This window comes from Aegilops tauschii, chromosome 6 (genome assembly GCF_002575655.3).
Source record: "Aegilops tauschii subsp. strangulata cultivar AL8/78 chromosome 6, Aet v6.0, whole genome shotgun sequence".
Classification (NCBI taxonomy): Eukaryota; Viridiplantae; Streptophyta; class Magnoliopsida; order Poales; family Poaceae; genus Aegilops; species Aegilops tauschii.
Window position 1 is genome coordinate 343,375,979 of NC_053040.3, and position 10,969 is coordinate 343,386,947.

The 10,969-nt window shown below is 44.8% G+C and overlaps 1 protein-coding gene across 1 annotated transcript; it reads right to left on the reverse strand.

Moving 5' to 3' along the window:
• Positions 1-4,715: 4,715 nt before the first annotated feature.
• LOC109740629 (3-isopropylmalate dehydratase small subunit 1) lies at positions 4,716-10,105 on the reverse strand. The gene is made up of 2 exons (XM_020299684.4): positions 9,264-10,105; positions 4,716-5,027 (listed from the first exon to the last, which is right to left on the reverse strand). The coding sequence occupies exon 1, from the start codon at positions 10,015-10,017 to the stop codon at positions 9,271-9,273; it is 747 nt and encodes a 248-aa protein (XP_020155273.1). The 5' UTR covers positions 10,018-10,105; the 3' UTR covers positions 4,716-5,027; positions 9,264-9,270.
• Between the last annotated feature and the right edge of the window lie 864 nt (positions 10,106-10,969).

Genomic DNA, 10,969 nt, shown 5'->3' on the forward strand with positions numbered 1-10,969 from the left:
CGAAGGCCCAGTGCAAATTGTTGTTTTTTTTGTCTATTTCAGTGTTTCGTAGAAAAGGAATATCAAACGGAATCCAAACGGAATGAAACCTTCGGGAGAGTTATTTTTGGAACAAACGCAATCCAGGAGACTTGGAGTGGACGTCAAGCAAGCAACGAGGAAGCCACGAGGCAGGGAGGCGCGCCCAGGGGGTAGGTGCGCCCCCACCCTCGTGGGCCCCTCGTGGCTCAACCGACCTACTCCCTTCGCCTATATATACTCATGTACCCTGAAAACATCCAAGAGCACCACGAAACCCTATTTCCACCGCCGCAACCTTCTGTACCCGTGAGATCCCATCTTGGGGCCTTTTTCGGCGCTCCGCCGGAGGGGGAATCGATCACGGAGGGCTTCTACATCAACACCATAGCCTCTCCGATGATATGTGAGTAGTTTACCATAGACCTTCGGGTCCATAGTTATTAGCTAGATGGCTTCTTCTCTCTCTTTAGATCTCAATACAAAGTTCTCCTCGATTCTCTTGGAGATCTACTCGATGTAATTCTTTTTGCGGTGTGTTTGTCGAGATCCGATGAATTGTGGGTTTATGATCAAGATTATCTATGAACAATATTTGGTTCTTCTCTGAATTCTTATATGTATGATTTGTTATCTTTGCAAGTCTCTTCGAATTATCAGTTTGGTTTGGCCTACTAGATTGATCTTTCTTGCCATGGGAGAAGTGCTTAGCTTTGGGTTCAATCTTGCGGTGTCCTTTCCCAGTGACAGCACAGGCAGCAAGGCATGTATTGTATTGTTGCCATCGAGGATAAAAAATGGGGTTTATATCATATTGCTTGAGTTTATCCCTCTACATCATGTCATCTTGCCTAATGCGTTACTCTGTTCTTATGAACTTAATACTCTAGATGCATGCTGGATAGCGGTCGATGTGTGGAGTAATAGTAGTAGATGCAGAATCGTTTCGGTCTACTTGTCGCGGACGTGATGCCTATATACATGATCATGCCTAGATATCCTCATAACTATGCGCTTTTCTATCAATTGCTCGACAGTAATTTGTTCAGCCATCGTTAATTATGCTATCTTGAGAGAAGCCACTAGTGAAACCTATGGCCCCCGGGTCTATCTTCCATAATATTATTTTCCTACCAATTTACTATTTCTTCCATTATTTATTTTACAATCTTTACTTTCCAATCTATATCATAAAAATACCAAAAATATTTATCTTATTATCTCTATCAGATCTCACTTTTGCAAGTGACCGTGAAGGGATTGACAACCCCTTTATCGTGTTGGTTGCAAGGTTCTTATTTGTTTGTGTAGGTACGAGGCGACTTGCGTGTAACCTCCTACTGGATTGATACCTTGGTTCTCAAAAACTGAGGGAAATACTTACGCTACTTTGCTGCATCACCCTTTCCTCTTCAAGGGAAAACCAACACATGCTCAAGAGGTAGCAGCCTCTCGCATTGGCACCACCGAGTCTTGAGGTGCACCTCAAATGCGGCACCACCATATGAAAAACCGTCGCGTGTTGTGCCACCTGGCTCGTCAATTTGATAGATCATTTCACTTTTGTCGAATATGATAACTTGTTGTTGCGAAGACTTGCTTGCTTGTAACTGCAGCCATTCATCAACCTTTTTTGGATAATCCATTTTTTCACCTATCCATTTTGCAGTCTCTTCAGAATGCCTCTGAAAGTACTCATTAAGCTTGAAGAAGGTATACTCCACTATTGCAGTCACCGGCAATGAACGAGCACCCTTGAGCACATTGTTGAAACATTCAACCAGGTTGCTCGTCATGTCGCCATATCGCCTACCTCCATCATCATGAGCGCATGCCCACTTGTGTTTCTCGCTAAAATTCCTAGTTAATAACTCTTTTCCCCCTTGGTTCACCGCTGCAAAGAGTTTGTTGCACCGAGCATCGAAGCCATTGGTGGTGAATGCCTCACATACATGGGTAAGGTCTTTGCTGAGCTCCTTGGTCTTACATGCCTGGTTAAAGTTGGCCATGAAATGCCTCATGCAACATCTGTGGTGAAGCTTTGGAAACCCTGGAATAACAATGTCCATTGCCTTGAGTATGCCATGGTGCTGGTCCGGTATGATGCATACCTCCCTAGCCCCAATTGCATTGTGCCTCACATGACCCATGAACCACTCCCAGTTGTCTTGGTGCTCGGAAGGCACCAAAGCAAATGCCACTGGCAACACATTGCCGTTCGACGAGTGTGCCATTGCTACCATTAGTGTGCCCTTGTATCTACCGGTCAAGAAGGTGCCATCTATAGACAAGACCGGACGACAATGCTCAAACGCCGCCACACATTGTTCATAACTCCAAAAGGCACGGTGGAACACTCCCTCATGATCATCGACCACATGAAACATGCCCGGATTCCTATGTGCAATTGCGCCCAACAACCTCGGGAGCTGGTTGTATGCTTCTTCGTAACCACCATACAACATCCTAATAGCATTTGCCTTTGCCTTCCATGCCTTCCCATACTTGACTTCATAACCAAATTATTTTTTCACCGTCCGCATGAGAAACCTCACTTTCACAGTGGGATCAACGGCTATGTCTTTCATAAATTTGTATCCGAGATACTCGGACGTGGGTTGACGGTGTGTCTTTCGAAGTCGTTTCGATGGTGGTTTGCACCTATGAGTGGCAACACAACTTCTTAACACCCATTCTCCAGTTTCTTCAAGCTTTCTTGCACGAACCTTCCATGGCCATCCTTCTTGCTAACACATCACGATGTAACGCAACTTTATGTCAGAGTGCTCAACATAATATGGCCTATGGTTCCGAATGGCATAGTCAGACAACCAAATCTTCAGCATAGGCAAGCTCAGAAACTTCTCTCCTTTCTTCAAAGCATTCTCGTCCTCGTTCTCCTCCCTTGGCTCGCCTGGATCCGGGCATAGTGTTGGCCCAATCGCCGTCATTCTCATGCCACCATCAACTATGGCTTTATGGGCAAGGCTGAGATCTCGAAACAAGTGAGTTCTTTTTTCTAAGCCCGTCAGCTCAAAGTGCATTTGGTTTTCATCCTTTGTGAATCCATCCTCGTCCAACTCTTCCCCCGGACCTTCGTTATCCGAGTCATACGCATATTGACGCCTAAAAGGCAACTCACGATCCATGTCCTTTTGCGCTATGTACGCATCCAAGTCACCAACATCATTACCATGAAACCCTTCCTTTCCCTCTTCATCATCATCATGAGCATCTCCATCCTCTTGAATTACTTTGTCACTAGCAATCACGTCAACTTCATTTGCTTGGCTAGTTGGTGGTTGGCTAGAAGCATTGTGGGCATACAACTCAACCTCATTTGCTTCACTAGATGGTAGACGGGGACGTGGTTGGCGATAAGTATTGGGGGCATCAACCACAGCCCTATGCTCAACAAGTGGCACCATTGTCCTCTCGCTCATGTCATCCATTGGGAAAGAGACATGCTGGTTCAAATCAATTGTAAACCGAGGAGATTCAACCTTGGTGGTGAACAATTCAAGTGACTTGTCTTCCGATTGGGAAACTTTTTCCTTGTATACATCCCAATGCAAATCTGAGGTGATAGGCATACTTTTCAAGCGAGATTTGGCTCTAAATCCAACATCATACCTTCCTATTAACTTAACATCAACATTGGTGTCCATGCACTTTAAGACATGTCTCACTTTTGCAACAACATCCTCATAGATAGGGCTTGTATCAAAAACCATTTGTTCCTCACCCGTGTTGACATTGTTACTCAAGAATGCCCCCTTGTCCATGTAATGAACATTAACAAGTCTCCCCATCTAAAAACAACATGAATGCATTTAAGGCATCAATGAGAATTGGTGTTTATCCAAAAACATTTCATTATATCCAAATCATATCAACACTAAATTATTGGTGATGTCCACAAAGGTGTCATTAATTAACACACACTAAGCAAAGTTTATCCTAAAAACTAACTAACCCTAACCCCCAATCTTTCTACTCAACAAGCAAATATTCCTACTACACACCATGCATATCACTATATTACCAAAATTAAATAAGACATTCACACTAAAATAAGGAGAAAAACATGAACTAGGGTTCCACCAACAAGATTTAACCAAAAAAATTGGGTGATTTGGAAAAAATTACCACAAGCAACAAAATGATGGAAAGATCCACCTAAGGGAAGCACCTTTTGGAGAGGATTCGAGGGGGAGCTTGAGGGGTGGGGGAGAGTGGGGGAGCAGCAAGTGTTCTTGCAGCTCGGGCTCGATTGGGAAAAGTGTGTGGGGTGGGTTCCACACACTCTCCCGTGGGGTTATCCACTTACCAGGGTCAGGAACCCTGGCGTCTGGGTCCTTTGCCACGCCAGCAGGTCAACGGGCTGCATGGCGTCTCCTTTGCAACCCAGACGTCAGGGATGTTGGCATCACCAAAATTTTGAACGAGGTCAACTCGGGATTTTGTTAGCACAAAAGGTTAGAACAGGAATTTTGTCCATCTGGGAGATCATCTCATTATCTCATTAGAAATCACGGCAACGGACGCCTAAAACTATGGTTTTCTTATAACTGCAGCATCACACTTTTTTTACTAGGTTCAGGGAAGACGAAATTAACTTATTGTTTCGCCAATCGCTTTCGTAAATACAAAAGCAGGTGAATTTGATTTTTGTCACTGAATAGGAACATCAGAAGTAACTGATACAATCCACCACTGCAATCAATAAACATAAGCTAGTGCATGAGTACACTTGACATCAAAGATGACAGGTGCAAACAAAACTACTGTATTACATGGGTGTAACATTTCAATACAACAAAGTTCAGCACTCTCAAACCGAGTTTTTGCGCACAATTACTGGTGCAAGCCAATGCCAAAGTAGTAGCAAAACTGCTGGACAATCACACCTCACCACCGGAGGGAGAGGTGCAGCGACTCTTATTCATAAACCAGTCTTACTTGCCACCCGCAAGGCCTCAACCAATCTGACAGCAGATAAAGCTTACCTGGAGATCAATGTCACATTGTTAGCATCACACACATATGATACACATCGGTACAGCTATTGGGAAGAACTCGATCATAAAACCGGAAAACACCAGATGCTTATCATTCTAGCTACGAAAACATGTTCCTATATTTAACAAAATGAAAGTTGAAGCCAAGTTTAAATGAAATAGAAGTAATGCACACCCAAGTTTCTTCAAACAGCTGGATTGCTTGATAATTCAAAGCTCAAACAAATAACCAAGTATCAATGTTTGCCCAAACAGTCAGTCATTGGTGATGTTAACGCAAATTTAAACAACTGCCTGATTAGAACAATTATGACTCATGAGTAATTTGTAGCTTTGGGTGGGATATCAAACCCCTGCAATTTCATATACAACTAGTAACAATTTTGCCAAGCTATGCCTTGCAACAATTCTAGCCGATGCTGATAGTTATTGCTCAAGCCAGGTAAAGTAAACTCTGAACATCAGGACAATAACAGATCTCATGAAAGCTGTGATTATCTAACCAACTTTTCTCTGCTTTCATGGCTATTTTCCAACAGCACATTATAAAATAAGTTCAACACAAATCCTCCAGCTAAGTTGGGTGAAGACTCTTGACCCTAACCTATTATTCCTTTTCACGCAACGCTCTCTGCAACGTAGCAGGAGAGTGAGTAAATTGAATGTACTCACGAGTTAATACCAGAAGAGATAACAGAGATGCAATATGTGCTTAGGGGTATGTCCTATGTAGGTTTCTAGAATTTAATTTTTGTGCAAAGCCCGTTTTGAGTGTGAAAGACCATAATCCTTGGAAATAACTTATATAATTTCCAAAATACATTACAAAGTAGTCTAGGGCCAATGTACAATCTTCCAACTAACCTATCTATAAGAGCCATAATGGATTATAGGGTCTCAAAACATCCAGCATGAGTTAATAACAAGTACGTATATAACATCGAGTTCACAAGTGTACTACCAAAACATTTTTATTTTGAAAACAAGACGAGAGAAGATCCTCCAGCTCTTCCAGACTTAATGTAGCTCAAAATGCTTGTAGCCAGGGCATGACTAATCACTCAGCAGAGGTTCTACACTTACCCCACATGACACAACCAATCCTTCGTGACGGGTCTTCCCTGATCACCATATACTTGTATTGGATCCTCCCGCAACTATGGAACATCGGCCTCTCCGAATGGCAATACTTAAGTAAGGGTTTACTGTTAATTTATTTGACCTAAGCCAGAGCCCATATAAAATGTGGCTGTACGATAAGCTTTCGGGTTTTATTGAAACATAAATCGGTCTCCTTCTTTTTTACCCTGGGTAGTGGTCTCCACCAATTCCTGAGCCTGCACCCACTTCCCGCCTGCAACTCTTGTCGAGGCTCCGCCTAAAGAAAAACATGATTTTCTTAGGACAGAGTGGTAGGTCGGGAGCGTTGACAAGAGGTACAAGCAGAAAACAAGTGCAGACTCGGGAACTCGTGAAGGGTCAAAAAGATAAACAATGTTTCAATGGAGCCCCAAAGGTTACCATACAACCACAAGCCATATGGGCTCTGGCTTGTTCAAGTACATAGCGGGAAACCCTTACTTAGGTAAGGCCATTCTGAGAGGCCAATGTTACATAGTTGCGGGCGGATCTAGTACAAGTATAGGGTGCTACTTTGGAAAGACCCCGCCATGATCTTACCCCGACCGCAAGTGTACCAACACAAAAGATTGATTGCGTCATGTGGGAAAAGTGCACAACTCTGCAAAGTGTGAATCAAGGCAATTAGCCGTGACCTAATTACGAGCATTTTGAGCTACTAGGTTCAGAACAGATAGATAATCTTCTCTCATCTTGTTTTCAAACTTAAAAACATCTTGGGGGAACACTTGGGCTCAAGTAGTACAATTTTAATGAACTCATGTTTAAGGCATGAGCATCAAGCTATAGAGATGATGTGAACCCATACTGGGTAGGTTAGTTAGAAGATTGTCCATCAAGCCCTATACTGTTTAATAAAGTATTTTTGAAGACATAGAGATAAGTAATTTCCAAAAAAACTATTATTGGTACTTCAAATCAAAAAAGAAACCCTAGAAACCTACATAGGACATCAAGCATGTATTGCTCTTTCCTGGTATAACTACTTATGAGTACAATCAATGTACTCACCCGCTACGTTTTATGTGCAAAATCTGACCTTGAAAAGGATTAACGACTTGGGGTCGCGAGTCTTCCTTAACTTGTGTGGGGTTAATGGACTATCTTATCTTATTTGTGTTGAACTGGCCTTCAGGTGGTGTGTAATAATGTACTCCGGATCTATGTTTGCAATGTAATAAATGACATGTGTTTTGATATTTCATCTTCAAACTTTGCCTGCTAGCGACTGTTCTAAGGTCTAGCATGGTAAACACAGAGAATCCGGATCCTATCAGGTCAGGTCTTCACATTATCAAAGAACCATCTGATTTGCCCATTTTTCCATTTGGCTAACCAACTTCTCTCTGCTTTTGTGGCTATTTTCCCACACCAGATTATAAAATAAGTTGAGCACAGTATAGTTCAGCAACCACAAACTGAGCCCAGGTATCAGATAAAGAACAAATAAATAAATTTGATAGACCTACAACACCTAATAACCTCATTATACGTTGTTCTGATTCTACCACCAACATGCCATGTAAATAGAAATGGAGGCGATTGCAACCCATGCTTGGCGCTTGGAGTGTCATGGCACTAAAATGTGGCGGCATGCTGTGTAGGCGTGTACAATGGATGGGGGGGAGGGGGGGCAGCCCCAGTGCATGTAGCTCCCGCTTGCGCAGGGTCTGGGGAAGGGTCCGACCACTTTGGGTCTATTGTACGCAGCCTTTCCCTACATTTCTGCAAGAGGCTGTTTCCAGGACTTGAACCCGTGACCTCATGGTCACAAGGCAGCAGCTTTACCACTGCACCAAATCACAATCGAGGGGTAAGGTGAGTTGTGGCCTAAGGGCGTGTCTGGATGGCATCCACTTCACCACACTTTTCTGCTACAAGTGTGGCAAGTGTTTAGTTGTAGCCACAGTTATGGCATGCCACACTTCTTTTAGTCAGATACCTCACTTGTCATGGACTTGGTTACTAGCCAACTTCTGCCACAAGTGTGGCAACCAATTTGGCCACCACAAAAAATGTGGAATGCCACACTTGTGGGACAAAAGTGTGGCAAAGTCCGGAGGGTAACCAAACATGCTCTAAAAATACAAAATTGCCACCAAGGGGCAAGCAAAAACATTCCAGCAGCCATGTTGATTGAGGAAGATGAACATATGAGCGAATCAAGGGGGTGAGTTGAGTTTTCTTTTCTTTTCTTTCTGAGGTAAATGATTTGAGTTGAGTTAGTCTGACTGGGAGGAGAACTCGAGAAAATGGTGGGAGGCGACATGAGAGGGACGTCCGGAAAGCGTCAGTGAGACTGTAGGCTTCTAGATTTGTGTCCATTCCTAGTTGAATTCCCCAGGATTAGGGATGAAGGTGCAGATTCACTATGAGATGCTAATCCCAGGATTTTTGGCTGTAGGAGCGTGTAAACAGTTGGCACATTCACATAATACCTTCTAAGTTTTACTTCTCAGGCAAGTTATTCCATCCTAACGCAATCAAAATAAGGAGTGCGAATTGGCTGATCTGACAATCACCTGCCTAGGATTCTCAATCCACTACTTAAAGTCAATAGACAAACATCAATAACCTTACAAGTGACAACACTGCAATATTCTTTACCTCAGATATATGTTCAATAATTTCCTACAGGGACCATTGGGGTTACTGACCCTCTTTGGTGCAAAATAGGCATCATATTACAGTCCTAGTTTTGGCTACTGTGACATATGTTCTTGTGTATAGCTGGTATCAGATGATACAAAGAAGCAACATTGCATACAGATGCAGTACTTAACAAGGCGTGCAACTATTATACCGTAAGAATCAAAAGCAAGATCCATATGGCTCAAGCATATGTTTCTACTAGTTAGACAAACCTCTCAAAGGGAGGTGTTTATTGCCTGCTTACATGATCAACTGAACGGAACACTTTTTTCAAGATAAAGGTTAGCCCAATCGGAATGGCAGAAAACTGATGCTCGTCTGAATATGTAATAATCTTAAGTTCGCGTCATAGTCACACACAAAGCACAGCACCAATTCGAATCAACAATGTTGAAACTTCTGTGACTTAATATGCAGTAGAAGAATACTCACTTTTTGTTCAAGCAGATTTGGACGCGATCATCCCAGTCTTCCGAGCATAAGCGAAGATCCCCCCGGCCTCAATAACCGGGCCTGCATCACCAATAGGCTTCAGCTTGTACTGCTTTCCGGATGTGTGGTTAATCAAGACCGAGTTATCGAGGTCCACTGTGACCACATCCCCTGTCTTGCACTCCTTGCTGGCACCACTGTCCGCGAGCTCCAGGGGGTACACCTCCCCGGTGGCCACGGAATTGCGGAAGAAGATGCGGGCGTAGCCCTCGGCCACAACGGCGCGCGCGCCGGCGGCTCCGAGCGCGACGGGCGCGTGCTCGCGGGAGGAGCCGCACCCGAAGTTGGCGCCGCCGATGATGACGGCGTAGCGGGACGACTCCTCGCCAGGGGCCACGAACGGAATCGGGTAGGCCGCGGCGGGGAGGCCCACGAAGGCGAAGGAGCCGAGCTTGCGGTACTCGTCGGGCTTGGACGGCACCAGGGTCAGGTGCTCGGCCGGGATGATCTGGTCGGTGTCGATGTTGTCCCCGACGACGAAGCACTCGCCGTGGAACGCGGCGGACGACGGCGAGTCGCCCGTGGCGGCGGCCGCGGTTAGGGGCCGAGCGCGGTGGCATCTCAGCGAGACGGTGGCGGGGTGGCGGGGGGCGGCCTGAATGCGGGCTCTGGCGGGCGCTCGGCCGGGGGCCAGCGCCGCCGTCGCCGTCGCCGTCGCCGCATCCGTCAACGATAAAAGAGGAGCCGCCGTCATGGTGGCAAGTCCGTGTGGTGGAGACTGCGGAGGCACTGAAACGAACTAGGGCCGGCGGCGTCCTTTCGTTTTGCTGTCTGCCTCTTCCGGGATGCGGCGAGGGCTCTAAAAAGCTCTCGTTTCGTAAGGGCCACGAAACGTTAGCCTGTCGGCCCATCGTTGTGTTCTGGGCTATAGGACTATTCGGATGTTGGGCTAGTTCTTTTTCGATTAGGCTTCATTTCGTTTTTTTTAAACAGGCTTCATTTCGGCTTACGAAAACAAGCAAGTATACAGTACAAAATTTTAATTAGACTTGCGAGAGCAACTAACTAGAGTTAGGCCTCACCATGTGACACATGTGGTAAGCAATCTAAACTATTAAAAACAAAACACTAAAGGTTAGCCCTAGCAGATTTTTGACGAGATTGTTCACAACAAAGCCCCACCACCATGGAAGTTTCACGCAGATTTTTGACGAGTTACCTGGACTCTCTCATTGGCATAAAATCTAATCTTGCAGCTGATCCTTCCAAGGGAAAGTCCCTGATGTCATATGGAGCAATTCGGCCTCTTATGGACAAGAGTGCAGACCCCGAGTGGGCTGCTCCTAGCTTTGGCTTTGTCAAGTTAAATACTGACAGCTCATTTGCATAGGATGGCTCGGCTGGTGCAGGTATGGTGTTAAGGGATGAGAGGGATGCCATCATTTTCTCTTCCTGTAGCAATTGTTTCACTATCGGGACACGCTCGAAGCTGAGGTATGTGCATGCATGGAAGGTATATCTTTTTCTATCCAGAGAAGCGACTTGCCAGTGCAGTGCAGGTTGAGATGGACTCCCTAATGGCAGTAAAATTGATTCAAGCTTCAGATATTGATAGATCGGTTTACTCGTCCATCATCAGGGAGATTAGATATCTTTTGTCCCTCCGTGATTTTTGTATTACTCATGTAAATCGTAGCTAAAATAAA

Excerpts from the sequence above, each read along its gene's own strand:
- LOC109740629 (XM_020299684.4), bottom strand. The coding sequence starts at position 10,017 with ATGACGGCGGCTCCTCTTTTATCGTTGACGGATGCGGCGACGGCGACG.